We start from the raw sequence: 22978 nt of genomic DNA, 5'->3' as shown, positions 1-22978 counted from the left end.
TTTCCACCTTTGTTCGTGTTGGCATTACGATGGATCTGCATTAACGTGTACTCATTCATTATAAGTTTCACAGAGGAATATGGTCGAGGTGCATGTAGGGTTTAGTGAGAGAGTAGTAGTTTAAAACCATCTCATAGGGTTCCATTTTAAATCCAAAGTCACATCCCGTGATCAGCTGAAATTGATTTTCTTTTTTTTCCAACTTTGTGCCATGAGTACTAGCTCATCCTCCATTTGAAAATGCCTCCCCGCAGAGAACAAGCAGACCGCGATACTTACATTACAGAAAAATTCAAGCACCTGCCATCTTCACTTCAAAATATGAAAGACGTGGCAGAGAGTGCCAAAAAGAACACAAAACAACTCTGAAAAAATAAATATATTATAGGTCATATATACACACAAACTAATAACACGTGTTCTGGCATGTACCGATTTGTTAGAAATACTGCACAGGAATGTGTATAAGGTGCATGTGCAGTTAAATAGTAATAGTAGTCATTTTCAGTACAGGTGGGTCATTTAGGAAAAAGCAAAAATGAATCGAATAATGGTTGGAAAATGTGATGGAAAAATATTAGTCATGTTTCAAAATACATACAAAGAACAATTCTGTGTTGTTGCTTCAGCTGACTAAAATGTTCTGAGGTAAAAATTCTTTCCACAGTGTTTTCTACGCAGAAGAGTTCTTTTCCTAAAACTCTTCCCGAGATTGTTCTGAATCAGCTCTGATTGTTCTGCACATCATATTCCTCAAAGTTCTCACCATCTTGGTGGTGTAGCCCCTAAAGCAGAATATGCCGAAAACTACTACTTAAGTCGCAGGACAATCGTGGGAAGAAGTTTAAGACAACTCTTCTGCATAGAACAGTTGTTCTCAAACTTTTTTTTCACCTGCGGCTCCCCAGAATAGTTTATAGTAGATATTATCACTTATAAAAGAGCCACTTCAAAGTATAAATGATGCACTTGTGTTCATTATGGCAGATGCCTAACAATGTTTCTAAAATAGTTCACATGCAAGTTACCCGTAAATTACTTCCTCTTAAATACTCTTACTCCAGCAATAATTTAACCTTATCCTAAGTTTCTCAAATTAAATACCTCAGTGTCATAATCTCAGCCTACCTACGTTGGAACAAACACATTCATTATGTTTATCAGAACCTTTCTACCTCTGCGCAACCTTAAACATTCCACTCGGGATATCAGACTACTTTACTACCAATCTTACATCTCTCCTGTTCTTTCCTCCGCTGCTGAAATCTGGGACCCCTACACCTCCAGTAATGTAGACAAACTTGGATCAATCTAAAATAAATCCACCCAATTTGCCATGACTGCTGGTGATATTTTTTTTTGGTGTCCGAACTCAATTTCCTCCCTCTCTCCACTCTTCGTCTCATTTCTTGATTAGCCCTAATATAGTTATATAAGATTTTTTTCCGTAGTCATCTCAACTTTGATACTTCTGGTATTCTAGCCATCCTACATCTGCAGAAGACTCGACCATTCCCTTAACACTAGAAGTGTTGTTGGGGTCTTTTGACCATTTTTTCAATTTCTCTCACAGTATCTCAATACACAATGGAACGTCAAAGTGATATTTTCTTCAGGGTATACTGTAATAAATGTTCATATTTCTGTGTTAATTATTAAAATAAATAATTATAGAAATACCTAGAACACAACCAACAGGGATCATTTCGACCCCCATAAGAAAACTGATTTTCAAGTAAATATCTAAAGATGATTTGTGAAATAAGAATTGGGGACCACCTATGTTCAAGGAAACAATGTCACGCAATCTCTACCATGAAATAATTTGTTATTTGTGACTTGACGTCCAAAGCATCAGAGCTGAGCAGCTGGCTACTAACAGATTTGCTTTCGCATTAGACTCTAGGTACAAACTGACACAAAACTGTTATTATACCAGAAATAACCGGCGATGAGCAGTTATCCAATACATGACATCAGACATGATATGCAGATTTATCCAATACATGACATCAGACATGATATGCAGATTTATCCAATACATGACATCAGACATGATATGCAGATTTATCCAATACATGACATCAGACATGATATGCAGATTTATCCAATACATGACATCAGACATGATATGCAGATTTATCCAATACATGACATCAAGTTCTGCTTAGCAACTGTTGCAAAATTCAAAGCATGACTCCATATTTGGGCAAGGATAAAAAGTGGCCAATCGGTGTAGGCCTATATTTTCGGGAGTGTGTGTGGTGCTGAAATTACTGTACCCATACCTAAATTCAGGAAGTATTGTCTCAACTCATGCAAACAAACTTTCTACGAATAAAACCACAATTTGCACGTGATATTTCAATGCCACAATATTGACCTGGTACACTGAGAAATGTAAACAACACACTCATGATATATAGGTGCAGGAGAAACAATAATGTCGTAATTCTCAGCACCATACACACAAATGTGTCTGAAGATGACAGCGCAAATAAGATGCCGAACACTGTCATTTATTACAATGACACTAAATGTGGCACAGATGTAGTAGATGAGATGCGGAGGAAATACACCACAAGATGTGGATTTTGCAGGTGGCACATCATGAAACAGGTTAAATCTTATACAGCCAGACCGCGATATAATGTGACCTCATGGACACAGAAGAATGACTTCATTGCGGGGTGATTTAATAATGCGTAAAACTTTTTGCCAATTATGCTAGCAGGACTTTCGTAAAACTGACGTTACATGCAGGGTGATATTAAAAGTGGTCGACGTTGTACCAAGGTGTTCCTGTATATTGTCATTTCAACATTATTTATCGATAAAACGACAATTACTTTTGATAGGACTTGAATTTCTTATAGGGATCAAATTGACCCCTAACGGACAGTTTTAGGTTTGTCCAAAATCCAGCTGTTTTAGTGTTAAAATAAAACCTATTTTTACTTCTCCCATACCATTGGTGAATGGTGCAAACTCCCCAGCTCTATCAATAGTTTTTTGTTCAAAATCAAACAATATCTTTATCATTTTCAATCGCATCCTCTTGTATAGATCCCAGGGCCAACAATGTTGTATAAATAAATAAATAAATAAATACAAGATATATAGAAGACTGGATGTTGTGAAGATATTTATTATTTGAGATGTTAATTTTTTTTAAGGAAGGAAAAAACTCATCTCTGCCTCTACCGGGAGTCGAACCCGGGTCCCTCGATCGGGTTCGACTCCCGGTAGAGGCAGAGATGAGTTTTTTCCTTCCTTAAAAAAAATTAACATCTCAAATAATAAATATCTTCACAACATCCAGTCTTCTATATATCTTGTATTAACAAGTGGAGAGCGACATTCATGTCAAATAAATAAATAGACATTCAAATGAATATCTTCCGCTTGCCACAAACCTCCTCCCCATGAAGGGGAGGGGGGCAGTGTGCAGTCCCTTATATGGGACTGACAAATCTGCAGTCGATGGGCCCCAGGATCAATCCCATTATTTTTGTTTTCTTACTCTATGGGGACGGGACTGAGAAACCCTGGCCTAGAGGACATGTCTGATGGGTACTTGTGACATAAAAGGTTGCAAATCACTGATCTCTCCCGCTAGCGATATAACAATTCATTTTTATAATACAGACATTTATTTTATCATTGAAAATCAAGGCCATGGAGTACCAAGTACCATGGGGTCCAGTCCTCCCCTGGAAGGGGGAAAGTTCCTGGTTAAAAACGACACTAGTTGTTGTTAATAATGTCACAATTAAAGTCTAAATTCCACAGATTGCCATTTGCATTGCCCTCCAGCGAACAATATCGCCCACTTTGATATGACTGGAGGCATACACAGGGGCCGAAACGATTAAAAATTTAAATCATTTTTACAAAAAAATTAAAATATCAAAAGAAAATACTCTAATAAATAAATTAACAAATATGCTAATTAATATATTATATGATAACTGATAAATTTGCTATTTTCATAAATTTGTGTTAATTTAAAATGTTTTTTGAAGGGTAGTACGAAATTTCTCTAGAAGAGGTTTCCCGTGCCCTTTTGAAAGGTCAATCCTATCTCATACATGCCAACCTCGGAACCAAGCCTCTCCATAGTGGCAATGCTTTCATTCCCCCCCCCTCCCTGCTCCCCAAAATGTTTTTCTCATGATTATTTTTTTTTTAATTCAAATCAATTTTCTTCAACTTTAGGGAGAAATTGTGAATCTGACATTCTATATATCAAACTAGCAGTAATACCTGGCATTGCCCACGTTTTACACTGGGAGCATTAAAAAAATTGGCAAACAATTGTTTGAGAACCAAGGCAACCAAAGTAGACATTCCAAAAGTCCTTGTTACTGAGCAGTTTTTAAACCCTATCAGGCATTTGCCCAGCTCTGGTGAACTTTAAAAGTAGCCCATTGTTTGAGTTCGGACCTGTTTGGTACGGGATCCAGAAATTTCGCCCCCGATGTTTCACCTGCCCTGAACGCATGAGTGACTGACTGTGTGAGTGTGAAATCGGCTTTAGGAGTGAGTTAGTGACCATACAAATGTCTAAGTGAGTGACAGAATGAATGACCATGTGAGCGACAGTTTCTGTGTATCTGTGAGTGTGGAATTGACGGTATGAGTGAGTGTGACCGTATGTGTGTCCAAGTGAGTGATTGACCGTAGCAACAACAGAGTAGTTGACTGTGTGAGTGACCGAGTGATTGACCATATGAATGATTATATGAGTGACCAGGTGAGTGGTGGTATGAGTATCCAAGCGAGTGACTGATTGATTGAGCATATGAGTGACCAAATGATTGACCACATTAATTGCCAAGTGATTTACTGTATGAGTGACCAAGTGATTGCTTGTATGAGTTCCAAAGTGAGTGACTGAGTGATTGACCATATCAGTGATCAAGTGGTTAATCACATGAGTGTCCAAGTGAGTGACCAAGTGATTGACCATATGAATAATTGTATGATTGACCAAGTGAGTGACTATAGGAGTCACCAAATGAGTGACCGAGTGATTGACCATATGAATAATTGTATGATTGACCAAGTGAGTGACTATAGGAGTGACCAAATGAGTGACCGAGTGATTGACTATATGAATAATTGTATGATTGACCAAGTGAGTGACTATAGGAGTGACCGAGTGATTGACCATATGAATGATTGTACGAGTGATCAAGTGAGTGACGATATGAGTGTCCAAGAGAGTTACTGAGTGATTGATCGAATGAGTGCTTATTTGAGTTTCCAAGTGAGTGACTGTATGGGTCACTGTATGATTGATATAGTGAGTGACTATATGAGTAACCGGAATAATGACGAAGTGAGTAACCATAATAATGAACAAGTGACGGAATGAGTGACCAAGTGAATGATCATATGAGTGACAGAATGAGTGACCAAGTGAATGATCATATGAGTGACCATAAGAATGATCAAGTGAGTGACTGTATGAGTGACCAATCAAGTGACGGTATGATTGACCAAGTGAGTGGTCGAATGATTGGCCGGATGAGTGTCTGCAAAGATGATCCCCTCTTCATCCACCCTGTTATGGGTGGTTATGTAGTACTTTAATGGGCCCTGAAAATTTGGAATTTGCTGTGAAGCATAAAATAATTGTTTCCAAATTCACGTTGCAGCAAAATTTTTCAACATGAGCTGTGGAGTACATATAACAGTCCTGAAGACAAATAAAATCCCCCAAACTACCCTCTCTCCGGCACGCTTAATACGTACGCCAATGTATTTGTGATGGCAATAGACATTATATTTTACTTTGTGCAAATTTCTGCCGCATACTCACCTAACATTTACAGAAGGGGCGAAATGTCGGGTTTGAAATGAGATATCCAGTCCAACTCACATAGTCGCTCACTTGGTCATTCATACGGTCACTCACTTGATCACTCATACATCACTTACTTTGTCACTCCTGCGATCATTTCTACTGTCACTCATACGGTCAGGGCAGGTGAAATGCCAATCGGTAAATGTCTACCGATATAAAATAACTTACTTGATCATTCATGCGATCATTCATATGCTCACTATACGGTCATTCATACCCTTGCTCATGCGGTCAGGGCAGGTGGAAATGTCAGGAAGTATATGTTCAACTCACTTGATCACTCACACAGTCAGGGCAGGCATGTTTATTTGTACGGTCATTCATACGGTCAGGGAAGGTTAATTGTCACAGATACATGTCCAGCTCACTTGGCTACTCTTACGGTCACATTCATATGTTCTCTCATACTGTCAGGACAGGCGAAATGTCAAGGGGGTAAATGCCCAATTCACTTGATCACTTATAGGGTCACTCACCGGATCGCTCATATGTTCAGGGCAGGCAAAATGTCAGGGGTGAAATCTCCTGAAACAAAATATACCGGGGCAAAATTTCCGGGAGCCAAATGTAACGGGGACGAAACGCGCTAGGGGAGAGATGTCTGGGACAAAATGTTGGAGGCAAAGATTCCATGAACCGTTTGGTACACATAAAATTTGCAAAGATTAGTATGCAATTGTTGATTTGTGTAGAGGACAGACACACAGAAAATCATATACACTGCTCAAAACAAGTAGGGGAGCAAGCAAAAAAGTGAAGAAGACCGTGCGAGACAGCCACGTATTGGCATACAATGGATAGTACACGCGTATCAATGCGCAATACAGAAAAAAGACGTAAAAAAATTTGGAATTAAGCTTTAATTCTGTGAAAATATGGAAAAAACATGAAAAGATGATTTAGGGCAACAATTTGGTTACATGTAAACGTTAAAAAAAAGTACTGTTTAGACATGATGCATGAGTTTTAATAGGGCGTGTGGTCTCCTCGAACAGCTAAGACTGCTGCACACCTGTTTGCCATGGATGCGATGAGGTTATCGATCAGACTTTGGGGAATACAGTTCCACTCCTCAAGAAGTGCAATCCGTAAGTCTCGGACAATAACAGGCGGCCTTGGTTGCACAGCAATGCGTCATTGGATTCAGGTCAGGAGAGCACGCTGGCCATTCCATACGCTGTATTGTTTCAGCTTCAAGCATGTTCTCCACCAGACGAGCTTTATGCGGTCGGGCATTATCATCCTGGAAAACAAAGGAATCTCCAATGGCTCCAGCGTAAGGGATGACATGAGGTCACAGTATCTCATCTGCATACCTTCGGGCCGTCAAAGTGCCATTCCGAATGATATGCAGGTCCGTACGTCCGACTATGCTGATTCCACCCCATACCATCCAACCAGCTCGTCTGTATTGTGACCTTTCACGAACGTAGGCGGGGTTATTTCGAGTGCCCCTGTCCCTCCATACCAGAACACGTCGGGTGTCACACTCCAGACTGAATCGGGACTCTTCTGTAAACAGCACTTGGTTCCAATCATGTTGCTCCCAATCTCGATGTTCAGCAGCCCATCTTCTTCGGGCCGCACGGTGGCGTGGGGTCAACGGAATGCAGACCATTGGCCTACGTGCATAGAGCTAACAATGCTAATATACCTAATTTAAAAGTTACCCTCATGAAGCCGATTACGTACTGTTTGGCTGGACACCCTTCGTCTTGTTGCCAAAAGCAACCGTCTTTGCAGCTGCGTAGCATTCTCTGTTCTGTTTCGATGGGCTTTTAACCGTATATACCGGTCATCAGTTGCTGTAGTGGCGCGTGGTCGACGTCTAACATTTCCTGTTTCTTGGAATCGATTCCACAGCCTTGCAACAACACTTCTGGCGACTCCAACAGCGTCCGCGACACTACGTTGTGTTTGTCCGGATTCCAGTCTGCCTATAACACGCCATGCCATGGATTCCAGTAAATCACGTTGTTGAGACATCCTCAAGTCACCTTGTCTCAAAACAAAAAATACTGCGCAATCGAATTTCACAGTTACGATAGTAAAACAGACGTTTCTGCAACATCCCGATTTCTGCCCTTATCTCCTTTTTCTGGTTTTTGACGTCATGAACTTTGATTTGCATATGAAGTTTTCTTCTTCCGTTTCCTGCTAGGCTTTAAATTATGGATGGTTCATTTTATGTTACTTATCGGTATACATCTTTGCGTAATTTTGTTAAAACCATGTGCTCCCCTAATTGTTTTGAGCAGTGTATATAGATGTAGAGTTTTTCATTTTACAGCACCATCTGTGAGTGAAATTTAAACTTTCTTTAATTTATTAAAAAGAACTCTAGGCCATAATGAGTTATCTTAGTGCAAACAGCATCTTTTTATGTCAGTTGGTTGATTTGTTATAATATTTATTCTTTGGAGATGCAGTCTTTGTGTGACGTTATTTTGTACTCAGTAGGATAATGGAATTGGGCGCGGTAGCCCAGGTCGATAAGATACTCGCCTAAAGTACCAAAGGATGTTTAGAGGTCACAGTGTCAGAAGTTCGATATCCAGTTCGTACCTTGTTCGTTCATGTCGGAAAACTTTCCTGATACAGAGGTACAACAAAAACGATGTCATGACTGCAGCAAAAAATTGCTACTGCAGGGAGTCCCCCCTCGAGGAGTTAGCACACCAACCTCTTGATGAGTAGGTATAAAAAACAAGCCTGCCATTTGGAGTCTGCAATAAATTTTAGGTCCCAGTCTAATTAGCCCTCGTGTGCAGAAAATGACTGTGGGGTGACAAAAATGATCAATGATAATGGAATTCAAAGAAATCCTTGACGAAGGAAGTTTCTAAAAAAAAGCAGGTTTCCATAGTTTCTCACGATTCGCTCGTTGTTCTTTGATTCTCACGTAGTTCTTTGATTTTATGGTAGAAATCTGTAGAAGATTCTGTAGTAGTTGGCAAGTATGTCCTTAATTATCATTATAGCTCATGCATCAATAATGATTATAATGTAAATAATAAGAGTGCATTGCCTTTTCCAGTTTTATAATTTGTTTTGTGTCTGTGTTCGAAATGTGATTAAATTCTCTCTTGTTTTTTTTTAGCGATAAATCCTATGTTGAAAGTGTTGTCGGTTTCATAAATGAAGTGGTTCCGCAGGTATATAATTTTTTCCCATTTTATAATTCATAATAATTTCCACACCTTATATCAATGGCCTAGTGTGAAAACCTAGTATCTCAATTTTTTCTGAAAATAAGGTTTCTGTATGTGTATGGGAAGTAGACCTTGTGTATCCCATTGACCAGACAAAGCACATCATCACTAATGAAGGTAGTGCCATGTATCACTAAAATTAAAAACCTTGTAGTTCATACCTGTAGTTGCAGTAGTGTGCATGGTTTTTGCTTCTCCTGATAATTGAAGCAAACTGGTTTACAGAGGTTTGCACACTAGACCATCGATATGCTTCTTCTTTACTTGTATCCTACTGTGATTATGGAAAGTTCAAGATTTGTTGTCAGTGATTTTAAATATTCAGCTTCTTGTAGAGCATAAACAGGTTTCTCAAACTTACCATATTTGTGAGAAGATAAATGAACTTATTTGCTTCTTTTCAGGCAAAGTCTGGAGAAAAAGAGTCTGTAACCTGGGTTAAAATTGAACACTGTGATATAAATGGTAAGTATCGCCAAAAAATGTTTTAAATGAGTTTGAACTTCACAATAAAATGAAAAAAAAAAAACCCTGAATAACATGTAACTAGCTGTGTGTAAAGGATATTGCTACTTGGCTTAATCAACAACTTTATTGTCAGCTGAGCTTACACTGCTATATATTTTAGTTTATAATTCTCTGGCACATCTATGATGATTCTATTTTGTACATGAAACATACCACTAGTAACAAAGTGAGTACCTTTAGCAATATGTGCACAAAATTTCAGAATCAAAAATCTGCGCTTGTTTGGGTGTATATTATTTTAGTTTTTTGTTCTTACTGTGCTGTCTGCTGTGATGTTAGGAAATTTAAATCAGATTTCTCTGTCTCTCGATTTGAAGAGAATATTCAAATTTACATGGATGGGTGAGAGATACGGCTATGCTAAAAAAAGAGTTGAGAATGACCGAATGTGATGTACTTAATGTGTGTACTACAGCGAAACTTTGTTTATGCGACATTCAAAACATCGTGTAACAGTGTTTTACAACCGAGACTTCTTCAAAACAATCACACCTTCCCCTTTCAAACATACAACATTTTTTCAATTCGATGTTTTTAATTGCATCTCAATTTCTGTTATGATAAAAATAACTACAATTATACTCGAGGAAAAGAAATTGAATTTTAAAGTCATATATATAAGTGTATATATATATTTAAAATGCTTAGAGGAAATAAAATTGACAGAAAATTACCTTTGTCTATATATCGATTATTCATATAATAATCCTTTGAAGATGTAAAAGAAAGGCATTATCTTAAACTTTTTGGCATGGCCAACAAGCAAAGCACCACAGCGAAAGAAAATTCCTCTGGAAATGATCAAAAGTTCTGATACTGTGTGTGTTTGTACCGTACATGCCTCTTATTGGTAGACCTTTATCCTCCAAATGCTTGCTATGGACTTTCCCACCTACTGGAAATAACGCTGAAAACATTAAAGATGTTTTCCGCATTCTCAATGTTTTCAGCATTTTCCCCAGAAAAAAATTCTGAAAGGACATATGTGCTGTCTTTCAAAAAATTGAAATCAGTTTCTTTGGGGGCTTGTAGCATCTGCATGATTTCAGAAACAAGCAATGGACTAATCACTCAAGTGTTTACTTTAAATGGCCATCAGCCGAAAGCAGAATGTTTCGCATTGTTCTGTAACAGGCCTTTGGATGACTACAAATTTGTTCTGCAGTAAAAATTTCTACAATAAAATTTTCTACACAGATGACATTTTTTTTTTTTTTCGTTATTTTTTAAAGATCTCCATGAGATTGTTCTGCAACGTACATCACAGTTTTTGGTACATTCTGCTTTGGGACCATCAGCCAGCTCAATGTTTAGTAGATTTTTCAGTATATGTCAGCAATCATCCCTAAAATTTAAGGCTTTTGCTGTGATTATGCAAGAAGAATTGTTTCAGCAACACATTTTCACTGTCTACAGAAATTCTGCCCTCTTGATGGATATAAATGACATCTTTTTAAAAGATTTGAAGTTTGAGTTGAAATGTTGTAAAATAATTGAGGTTTTTTGTTGAATAAATGAATTATTTATTCATCATTATAATGTATAGGAACCAATTTTGACTGAAGCCGAACGTCATAGGAATGTAAAAGCTGTATAACCGAGCAACATATAAACGAGATCCCACTGTATTTTCCTCACGTACCTTAATGTGCAAAGTGTATATAAGTAATGCCCACTTATTCAAAGCTATCTATAGCAGTTACTATTTATCATAAAGTTGCAAAACTTAGGGAATGCCTCAATGAAATGATGGGAAAAAATTGAGAACTAAAAAAACCCCATCAATTCCAACGACCGCCACTGTAGAGCCTTTACTATGCAAATTGTAGTGCCTATGCTAATTTCCAGTAAACATGTAACTAAACTGCTCAAGTTTCATGTCAGGGTATAAAAAACATTTCCAGCAGAATTACTGTAATATTTTCACTAAAGAGTATGACATTGAATTTTTTACAAGAAACTACTTTGCACACTTGAACACAGTGATTCTGCACCAAAGGCTATACAGAGATTTTTTTGTGTCTTTAAAAGAGGTTTGGAAATTTTTCCCATTCCTTCAAAAGATGTTTATAACGTTTCTTAATTTTCCAATGGGTAGGTAAGGCTGTAGATAGCTTAGAACAGAGGAACTTTAATTATATACTGCAGTGTATCAGACAACACAGGATAATGAAGGTGTTATGATGTCGAGAAAGAAAAACAGCAAGAACAGACATGTCATCCATATCTCTTAAGTGTTGTAGAACAAGAATGAGTTTACTTTGTATTATATTATGTTTTGAAATTAATGGTTATAGTTTAATAAATCATGTATTCTACATACACATGTACAACCCTGTATATTGTATGCAGCTAAGTGCATGTTTGAGTATTAGCTATACCTTAATGTCTCATGCATTATTATTATTATTGATTTATTTTCTTGTTCTAAACTCCTTTATAATAATTTGTAATTGCAGATTATTCCCTCATCGCTGAAAATGGTGATACCAGTACAAGCAATCCACCTTTATTAATTGCTCTTGGATATACCAATGGTGTACAGATATGGTCGATACCCGTAAGTTCATCAAACAAGCATCGTAATGAATGTTGACAATGAATAAATGTGCATCCTACCTTGCATTATAAAATAAATTTTTCTGCAATCTTTAGGCAAATGGAGAAGCTCAAGAAGTACTTTCATGGCGTCAGGGACCAGTTAAAATTCTCAAAATATTGCCAACTCCACTAAGTGGTAAGCGTCAACTTGATTTTGCTGATATTAAAAAAATTTATATTTTTCAATCATTAAACCTGATTTCGTTTTTTTTTTAACAAAAGATATGCGTTAAGAAACCATTTAGCAATTTTGATATTTGCAACTTTTGTGTTGAATTTCAAATTACGAATTGGTCCAAGACCAAATTAGGAAAAATATTTATTTTTAGAAGTGATTCCAGAGTTGTAATAAAAAAAATATTTTGCTTATTACAGAGGTGTCAGTGAAGGATAAATTTGCTGCTCATCGACCAATAGTAGCTCTTTGTGACAGCAGGTAATAATTATACAGAGTGTTCACTCTTATTTATTGTCCAAAGTTCATTCTCCAAGCATTAGTCTTAGAAGACCAAAACTTACTCAGTTATGAACAGTGAAGTTTAGGCATACTCTGTGTCTGAAAATGTATCATTTCAGCCAAAAGCTTTAAAAAAAGAGCTGTATAAATTACTAGTAATCAATGTAATTCTTCGGAATAATTTTATTTATGGTTCCCATTTCTCAGTTGAAAAGATGTTTCAAGTTTAATCAACTAAAACCTTGTCATGTTTGGTCACAGAAGAATGGCCTATTTTTGTTTAACATGTCAGCACATGAATTTTTTATAGTATCAAAGGGTGAGGGAACCATATAATAAAGTTTTTCATTTGTAACTTTTTCCAGAAATACTTTTTGACTTGAATGGTGTGTCTGCATAGGCTCACTCGCTCTGACTTCTGTTCGCAGTGGTTTTGCTTTGTGAATTTGCTATGCTCTTTTTTTTTTTCTCCCCCCCCCCCCATGAACACAATTGAACCCCACACACAATCCCCCCCCCCCCCCACAACCTAGCAGCCTTGTCTGTACAAAATCAAAGAAAAGCAATGCTAGCTCCTTCCCCAGATCTATTGTGAGCATAGCCTCTGAAGTTTTGCATTTGTCTAGTGTGCGTTGCTTGGCTTGTGATGAAATATTTGTGACAGCTATACACATGGATGGGAAATCCTAGCAAACCACTCAAAAACAATGCATAGCACCTGCATGTAGATGAACCTTTAGGATGATAGTTGACAATATTTGAAACAACTTTTCTAATTGAAAGTTTCCTCTAAGAGCAACTTTTTATAAGCATTGGCTATAGGACAAGCATAAGATTGCATTTTATTTCTTCTAAAGCAAAAACTTTGAGCACCATGGATTAAGGAAACACATATTTTCTGGATATTATGTTGAGGTGAACATGGAAAAAAGTCATCTGGTCTCCGCTGGGATTAGAACCCAGTTATTAGAGAATTAATTGATGAAGTTATTAATTGAAAATTAAGTTATTAGAGTGAAATATTAAAATCAATTGTTGAAATTTACTTGTATTTATTTCACTGTAATTTCTCCTCTTTTAGTGCTGGCGAGCAGTTTTGCTACATTAACTTTGTTTCATTGAGAACTGGTGATAGAGCAGATGGTTTGAAATTTAACGCTCAAATTTCTGATATAAAGTGCAACAAGCGGTAATATAGATCCCTTTTTTTTTTCTTTTCATTATTTTCATAAATTTCCTATGCTCATTCTATCAATGAACCTAAATTTAGTATAAAGCGGAGTAATTTTTTTTTCTCGCTCTCTAAATGTTTTTAATTATGATGGTTTTGAGAGAATTGTAATATATTTATTGTTTTTTAAATTCTTTTTCTAGGGTACTTGCTGTTGTTTTCCCAGAAAGAGTTATCGTTTATGATGTTTGCAATTTGAAAGAGATGTTTGTTGTCGCAAGTAAGGACTCTTAATAATTGCATTGAATGTATAAAATAGTTTCAAAACTTTGTTTCTTAGAAGATTGTTATCACAATTTTAAAATTTTAATATATGTTTATTAATGCAGTTTGTAAGTACAATACAAACGTTTATCTTCTCAAAACGATATTAGCTTAGAGCTGTACTCATTTGAACATTCATTGCCATTATTTTAATGTGAAAATATTTAGAAAATTTGCTACTACAGTCAAATCCTGTTATAATGAACTCCAAGAGACTGAAGAAATCACTATGTTATAAAGAAATTTCATTATAAAAGAATTCCGGGTTTTAGCATTGTTCCTATGTAAACTTATCTGGGGAATTAGAAAAGTGTTATTTTTTTTATTAATATAGCTTTATCTCAATATCACCCAATAGCTAATTCCTTAATTGTTAGTCTTAGAACAAACTTCTAATTGCACAAAAGTTTCAAATGTTGCCACCCATCATGCTAGAAACCATCCAAGTCAAATTTCTTAAAATGTTACAAAATTTAAATTATTATGTAGCTCCCGCATCTTATTAGTTGTACATAGTAAAAAAAAATCTTCATTCACTGACATGGTAAAAGCACACACAAAAAAAAATCTGTAATTTTGTGACGGGAATTGGCAGGGTTATAGCTGTAATTAAAGTTAAAAACACTTTTTTCAATCGAAAATAGCGGGGGGGGGGGCGCTGTACAAAATTATTCCAGAGGAGACAAATAATTTTGACTTATCCAATTTATTCATCAGATGCACTCTAACAATTCTTTATGTTATGCCATTCAATGAAATCTTAAGAAAAATCATATTGGTTACTGGCTGTGAATGTTTATACCATTCTCTGAATTTTTCTTAATCCTCTGTCGAGTATATAGATGTGACAGCTACAGCACAGCCATTTCTTTACCTTGCCCCACCACTAGGTAGCATTGCCACCTGACATTCCCAGTAGCTACCTCTTTTTTGACATGTTTTATGTAACCTTCCCACTTAGTTTGTTTTGACCTTCATTACGGGAAGTTGTTTAAGTTTTGTTCAGAAAAGCTCATCACACCAAACTCATCAAATTTTTAAAAATATGGTGCAATACTTGATGTGCGATCATTGCTTTACTGGAGGAGGTACTGACCCCTCTCCAAAGATGAGTGAATAGATATTAATACTGTGAACTTGTGAGCGTGCATACACACATTTTTAAATGATTTTCTAACTTTGCAGTATTTAATAGTAACTCATAAATTTCATTAAAGTTTGTTCAACTAGTTATACAAATACAACGCCACATTAGGCAAAATGCCCAATGAGGTGGCTGAGAAAAAGATGCCCATAACAAATACGGATGTCATATTTTAAAAATAACTGATAATAATAAGTAATATAAGGAAATACATGTTTGTTTTTGTTTTTTTGCAGAAACTTTTGTGTTTTTTTTTTCTTTTGACACCTCTAATAATCATATTCATCACTTGGTAGTTGCACAAATAAACTTAATTAGGTGTTCATTATGTTTTTTTGAATGTGTGCCCATCTAGCACATTGCGCCCTAATTCAGGGGTCAACATATTGTACTTGACAGAGGGTTAAGCTTGGCTGTAATGATGCATATTCTGATAAGCAATGTGTCTAAAATTCATGAAATTCAATGTTTCATAACTAAATCAGTTTCTGTAGTAAAAATTATGGATTTTTTGGTTTGATGTATCATTGTATGAACATTTGTTTTTCTAAATATAATTTATAGGACCCTCTAGAATGTCAAAAATTTAAAATTTGTAACTTTTTTTAGGAACATATTTTTTGACCTAAACAACTCCTAGGATGACAGATGGGCATTTGAAACATTTTTCATAATTAAAAGTTTAGAGAAAACGTTTAATTAAGACTAACATTTAAGGAATCGGCTATTGGACAACAATAACAATGCACATATTGTGTGAAACATCTGTGTTTATCACACAGTCTATAAAAAATATTTCATTGCTTTAATTTTAAATGACACTTGATGATATATAATACAAAAGAAATTAGGAATAGATTTTCGTATACAGATTTGTTATACAGTGATGTATTTTTTGCTTCAGGTTGCTATTCCACCGCAAATGGAAACGCGAATCCTGTTGCTTTGGGAGCGAGGTGGCTTGCATTTGCTGATCGTAAGGTAAAAATGAATGTTTAAACTTTGTGTGTACATATTTTAAGGGGTCCCATACCTTTTAACATGGTAAAAACTATGCTGTAGTATAAAACGGAATTTATCTTGCGTGCAAGCTATTTTTTAAGGGGTTTTTTTTTTGAAAATTTATGAAAAATTAAGTATTTAGAGATATGCAATATTTAATATTGACATAGGATAGCATATACAATCAAAAATATGTGTTAAAAAATTTGAAATCAATGGTTAAATATTATTTTTAATGATATTACTACCAGAGCATAGTTTTTCACCATGTTGAAAGGCATGAGATCCCTTAATACAATAACAGCTTAATGCAGCTGATATAGTATATAATTAAGAGCAAATTATATTTTTGATTGATAAAAATTTTCTTCACCTTCAATGTATAAATCAAATTAAACTGAATTCAATATGAAATATTAAAATATCAATCATAATAATTATGTATTGATTTGGATCTGGGTTTTACGATTATATACAAATACAAATACAATTACAAATACAACGCCACAACAGGCAAAATGCCCAACGAGGTGGCTGATAAAAAGATGCCCATAAAAATATGGATGTCATATGTTTCAAAAATACAGCAACCCAATTAAAAATGCAATTAACACAAATTACAAACAATATATACACATGATAAAATATTATACAATGCCCATAAAGAATACTTATGGTTGTCTTATTCTAAGAATGGATAGCCTCTCGATTTACCCCAACATGTTTATCGTATTTCTTTTTAAATTGTCAATTGTGTTACAATTTACTACCTCCGGGGGTAAGCTATTCCATTTATTAACAACCCTATTGGAGAAAAATTCCCTGCGACACCATAACCTTGCATTGTCCCTCACCAATCGATACTGGTGTCCCCTTGTAAAAGCAGTCGATTGGCGGTGTACTAAAAGTTCATGGTCCATCCTATCCATCCCATTGAAAATTTTGAACACTTCGATCATATCTCCTCGACACCTGCGTTCATCCAATGTAAACATATTCAAAAAATGAAGTCTTTCTTCATAACTCAAGCCCTGTGTGCCAATAAGGATACGCGTAGCTCTTCTCTGCACCCCTTCAACCAAGTCTATGTCCCTCTGTAGGTATGGTCTCCAAAACCTTACAGCATACTCCAGTCCAGGACGAACTAAGCCTCGAAAAAGCGGAGGAATGACTTTAGGAGAACGCGAAGAGACCTTTTTGAAAATGAGACCAAGCATTCTATTCGCTTTTTTGACAACCGCTGAACAATGTTCAGAAAACTTAAGTCGCTCGTCAATGAGAATTCCCAAATCGGTGACTCTAGTTGCATCCGGGATAGTGACACCATTCAACTCGTAAGAGAACCGTGGGTTGTTCGAACCAAAATGAGCGACCATGCACTTATCTACGCTAAACGTCATGCTCCATTCATTTGCCCATGCTGCAATCTTGTTTAAGTTGGTCTGGAGCAACTCCCTATCGCTTTCATTTCCGATTACCCCCATTAGCTTCACATCATCTGCGAATTTGCTAGTAATTCCATCGATACCCTGATCGAGTTTGTCGATAAAAAGTGAAAAAAGTATGGGGCCAAGGACACTTCCCTGAGGAACTCCACTTGTGACGTCTGTCCACCCAGAGAATTCCCCGTTCACCATAACTCGTTGCGACCTATCTCTTAACCACGATTCTATCCAATTCAGCAAGTTGCCCCCTATTCCAATCTCGTGTAAACGCTTCAAGAGTTTGCCATGTTGGACCCGATCAAATGCCTTCTAGAAATCAAGGTAAACAACGTCGACATTTTTGCTCTTACCCAAAGCCTTAGTCACGTAATCATAGAAGCAAAGGAGGTTAGTTACACATGACTTCCCCTTCCTGAACCCATGCTGATTATCCGACAATACATTATTCTCGTCTATCCACTTCACAAACTGCTTTTTGATGATAATTTCCAAAATTTTCGAGAGGGAGCTCGTCAAACTCACTGGACGATAATTAGACACCACTTCTCTACTACCCTTCTTAAATATCGGAACAACGTTAGCCAGTTTCCAATCTCTCGGGACGATACCCTCAGCAACACTACTCCTGTATATCTGTGCGACTGGCCCCAACAATTCATTAGCACCTTCCCTGAGAACCCTGGGATAGATATCATCTGGTCCTGGTGCTTTGCTTGCACATACATTTCTTAGAAGATTTAGGACCTCCACGTCTTCCACTTGAATATCGTTGAGCGTTTTATTACCCCATGCAACACCCGTATATCGAATATCATTATCTCCATTAAAAACCGACGCGAAAAAGTCATTGAAAGCACTACACATGCCTACATTGCTCTCTACTTTTGAGCCTCCTATCGAGAGGGGGCCAACTGTCCCCTTACATCCATTATTGACGTATCGAAAAAATGATTTTGGGTCAGAGCCAATGTTATCTGCCAACCTAGATTCAACTTGCTTTTTACTATCCCTTATCGCTTTCTTCAACAGTCTTCTTTTATCAGTAAACAATGATAGGTCACCTCGTCCACTTTTATACTCTCTGAATGCTCTTTTCTTTTCAAGATACAGGTTCCGCACGCTATCCGTGAACCATAGAGGGTGTGATGTACAAACACGCTTTTTTCGAACAAAGGGTATGACGTCGCGCAAAACAGAGGATAGCTTCGTACTAAATTCTTCCCATTGACTTACCACCCCTACTGATTCCAACCGGTCTTTGAAAACTTCCGCTAACCTTCTTCGCAAAACATCAAAGTTAGTTCTCCGAAAACAAGGAACCAGTCTTTTGTTATCAACCTTACCCGAGGAAAAGTTACAGTGAAATCTGACGATACGATGATCACTGGAAGAAAACTCTTCCCCCACCGAAACATGTTCAACTAGATCCTCAGAACTAGTAAGAACTAAATCCAAAATAGCAGTACCCCTAGTGGCTTCTGATACATGCTGATACAAAAAATTTTCGAGCACCAACTTAAGAAAGTCTCTTTCATACTGATTTCCAGATGAAAGGTTCTCCCAATCAATACCCGGGTAATTGAAATCCCCTAGTATGAGAACCCTCTTTCGCTTACACATGTAGGAAATTTCATCATGCATTTTGGCGATGTAGTTTTGATCCCTATTCGGTGGATTGTAACAAACCCCAACAATAAGCTTATGACGTCTTATGTTCTCAAGTTCAACCCATATGGTTTCAATATCACTTCTCTGCACGTTACACTCTCTAGCCTTCAAACATGATTTCACGTATATCAACACTCCACCCCCTTTCCTATCAGATCTATTTCTCAAAAAAGTATCGTATCCTGAGATGTGTAAGAAAGATTCATCCCCATCGTTTGCCCAAGATTCTGTAATGGCTATAAGATCCAAGCCCTCCACAACTATCATAGTTTCTAAAAAATCTTTCTTATTACCCAAGCTCCTGGCATTTATTAACACACATTTTAATTTGCCTGGTGGTTTGTTGTCAATCGAGAAGCCATCCAAGTCAGAGGTGGGTAATTCCCCGTCAATACTGTTGTGATTATCATTAACTAACCCGCATTCCCGACTACGTGGTCTGGGAGTAAAAAACCTGACCTAAGACTATCGTAAACCTCCCAGACCCCTCTCTTATTTAGATGGATCCCATCCGAACGAAGCCACCTATCGGTAAATGCGGGAAGCTCCAAGAACGTGACCCCAAGTGAGGAGCAAATGTCCTTCAGGCCTATATTGAATTGGTGGATCCTACTCCTATATCCCCTACTACCCCTTGGCAGCACTGGAATCACTGCCACATCTGAACCCCCCTCCCTAGCGGATAATAGTAAATCCCGGTATTCTGACAGAGTCTCACTAATATTCGCTCCTACCTGATTTGTTCCCACCCACAGAATCACCCGCAAGGGCAACTTTCGGCGATGAAAAACGTCTCGAACGTTGCCAATCTTCCCCCCAGGAAGACAACAGCGCTCGAAACCCCGAAAATCCCTACACACTCGGTTCCCAAGTTCCCTAACCATAGAATCGCCGATGATTAAACCCCTATCACTATCCCCCTCTACCTCATCCACGACAACCCATTCGCCCTCTAAAATGTCGTTGTTCGTGGAGATTGCTTCTTCATCAATAGGTGGCTCGACGACCAGAGGGTCCGTTATAACCGGGCCCTCTAGCACCCTAACTTTTTCCCGTAAAGCTTCGACCTCGAGTTCCAGCCTTTTTCTATCCAAGCACCCTTTACAATTGAAACTATCAGCTACTATACCCCTAGACCAGGGAAACCTCCCGTCGCAAGCTCTACACAACACTAGTCGAGGTCGAGGCATACTAACACTATTGCTAAAGCTAGATAATAATAATAATACTTAACAATAGGAAAATGAGAAACGTTAACTGGAAATTAAAATAATGTAAAATACATTACTATGCAAAATATACGTAAGAGACTATACGAAAAAATTATGTAAAGTAGAATACTCAGCACTAAATCACGAAGAATAAAATAAATATGTATATAAAGAATACAACACCCTCTAAAAAAAGTATTAAGCTACGAAGTACAATTTATACTTATTAGAATTAGCTAACTATCTCAAAACACTAACACTACAACAATAGGCCCAAATGGAAGGAAAACAAAGTTATTGAGAGTACCAGGGAAAAAGTATACACTGTTTGCTAACTAACGTCCAAAAACCTACGAACTTATATCAAAGAAGCGAGCGAACCTGGCGAAAAAACAACGAAAATGAAATGCGAACGAGAAAAATAAATATAAGTCAATCGAAAATACACAACGAAAATTTTAAAAAAAATGAGAGCAATATAATAAAAAAAAACCACTTATCTCACAATCCAACGTGCGCTAAAAAAAAAAGAAAATCACCGCAGAATATGACCCAAAAATAAACAACACGCTAAGTAAAACTCACGAGAACGAAGAAAAACACAAAGAAAGACACAAAATGGCGCACTGGCGTGACGGATAATCTTTCGGTAATGCCCCGGCAACGGTTTCGGATAAAACTTCTTCTATTGGACGGTGAGCGGAGCGCGATAACAGCACGTCCGTTCCCAACGACGGCGAAGACGATTATGATATATATATATATATATACAGTATGCTGTATATATATATATATATACAGTGAAAGCTATACAAAGGTTTTTAACAACTGGCTGTTGCAAAGATGAATTTTTGGAAGAAAATTCAACTGTCTTGCATATAATCAAACCCACGTCCTTTCACTTTCTGGGTGAACGCCCTAGACCACTTAAACTATAAAGGCAACAAATCTCTCACTTTCAGTCTAGTGGTCTAGGGCGTTTACCCAGAAAGGACGTGGATTCAATTCTCGGCAAAGGCAGTTGGATTTTTCTCTTTCTAAAAATTCATCTTCACAACAGCCAGTTGTTAAAAACCTTTGTAGGGATAGCTGAGAGTGAAGTCATCCTTTCACAGTGAAAACTGTCTATAACCATGCTGTAGGGACCTAGAAAAATATTGTTATAAAGGATAAACAGTTTGTCATTGAAGACAGTTTGTGCATTTATGCTATTTCCTATTGAATAGGAATTCCACCGGAATCGAAGAAAATATCATTATAAGCAGGTTTATCATTATAGACAGTATTGTTATGCACAGGTTTCACTGTGTATATACAGTTCCAAATAAAATTTTTTATTCATAGTTTTGAAATTTTTATTCCTACTCGTTTCATGAATGAAGAAAAAACTGACGTTAATTTATTATTATATAAATTAAGCTTGTCTCTATGCATCAAACCTGTGGTGGGATGGCTGGTGATGGAGTTCAGTCTTATGCTGCAACAGTCATTCATGCTGCCAAGGTAAAGCCTACATATGTTCTGTCATTCAGATAATTTTTTTTTGTATTATCTCCTGTGAAAAAAACATAAATACCAACAATAAAACTACAACTTTTTTTTACAAAAATATTTTTAGTTGAGATCTCTTATGTATCTTGTTTCGAACACCATCCTTTTTTTTTAATCAGTTTGAGATATTGCATTTTGGTTTTTTAGAAAACAAATTTCATCAGCCAGCTCCACATTGTAAATGTTGACAGATATGAATTTTTGTTTTCCCCTCTCTTATATTTCTATTTCGTAGAATTTCATTAAATATTCGTATGAAAAAAGATTCTGTGCAGAGCAAATTTTATTAGGTCTTTAAAATTTTATTAGACAGAAAAATATTCTTAAAATAAGAGAGAGAATTCTTTTAATATTGTGATGTCCATTTAATGAATGACTTTAATTGGCTTACACATTATTTCACATTACATATTATTTTTTATTTCCAGACCATTACGAAAGGTATCACCATGTTTAGCGAAACTGTTGCCAATAGTTTTGCAAGCCACAAACCTTCTCTTCATTCTGCATCGCAAAGGCATAATACTCAACTAGAAAGTCATCCCGGAATAGTGACTCTACTAGAAGTTTTAGCCATCAATTCTCAAGAGGTAAATGCTTTTCTTTTTTCAGGATCAAATTTTTATGCTTCCTTAGGCTAGTTTTTTTTCTTCTCATGATTACTTTAGGTGCGGTTTCTTCATGTTTTACTATTGTTTAGAAATTTATTAAACTAGGTTTTGTTTGAATATTATAGTAGCTTTTAATATTTATTGCATTTTTATATGATAGACCCTGGTTACAAGATGTAAC

At 36.7% G+C, this 22978-nt stretch overlaps 1 protein-coding gene across 1 annotated transcript in view; it reads left to right on the top strand.

Moving 5' to 3' along the window:
* LOC149081607 (BCAS3 microtubule associated cell migration factor-like) overlaps window positions 1-22978 on the top strand; it is a 45442-nt gene that overhangs the window by 882 nt on the left and 21582 nt on the right. The window contains exons 2-11 of the mRNA XM_089237013.1: window positions 8973-9027; window positions 9489-9549; window positions 12072-12172; window positions 12268-12349; window positions 12589-12649; window positions 13752-13859; window positions 14045-14121; window positions 16214-16290; window positions 22055-22138; window positions 22615-22776. Of these exons, the coding sequence (XP_089093139.1) occupies window positions 8973-9027; window positions 9489-9549; window positions 12072-12172; window positions 12268-12349; window positions 12589-12649; window positions 13752-13859; window positions 14045-14121; window positions 16214-16290; window positions 22055-22138; window positions 22615-22776 (868 nt within the window). The remainder of the gene's footprint in view (window positions 1-8972; window positions 9028-9488; window positions 9550-12071; window positions 12173-12267; window positions 12350-12588; window positions 12650-13751; window positions 13860-14044; window positions 14122-16213; window positions 16291-22054; window positions 22139-22614; window positions 22777-22978) is intronic.

This window comes from Pholcus phalangioides, unplaced genomic scaffold (genome assembly GCF_987345545.1).
Source record: "Pholcus phalangioides strain wild (caught in Gottingen) unplaced genomic scaffold, Ppha-v1.0 ptg000009l_1, whole genome shotgun sequence".
NCBI classification, from domain to species: Eukaryota; Metazoa; Arthropoda; class Arachnida; order Araneae; family Pholcidae; genus Pholcus; species Pholcus phalangioides.
Note: the sequence above shows the minus strand (reverse complement) of the source record. Positions and strands in the feature narration are given on the sequence as shown.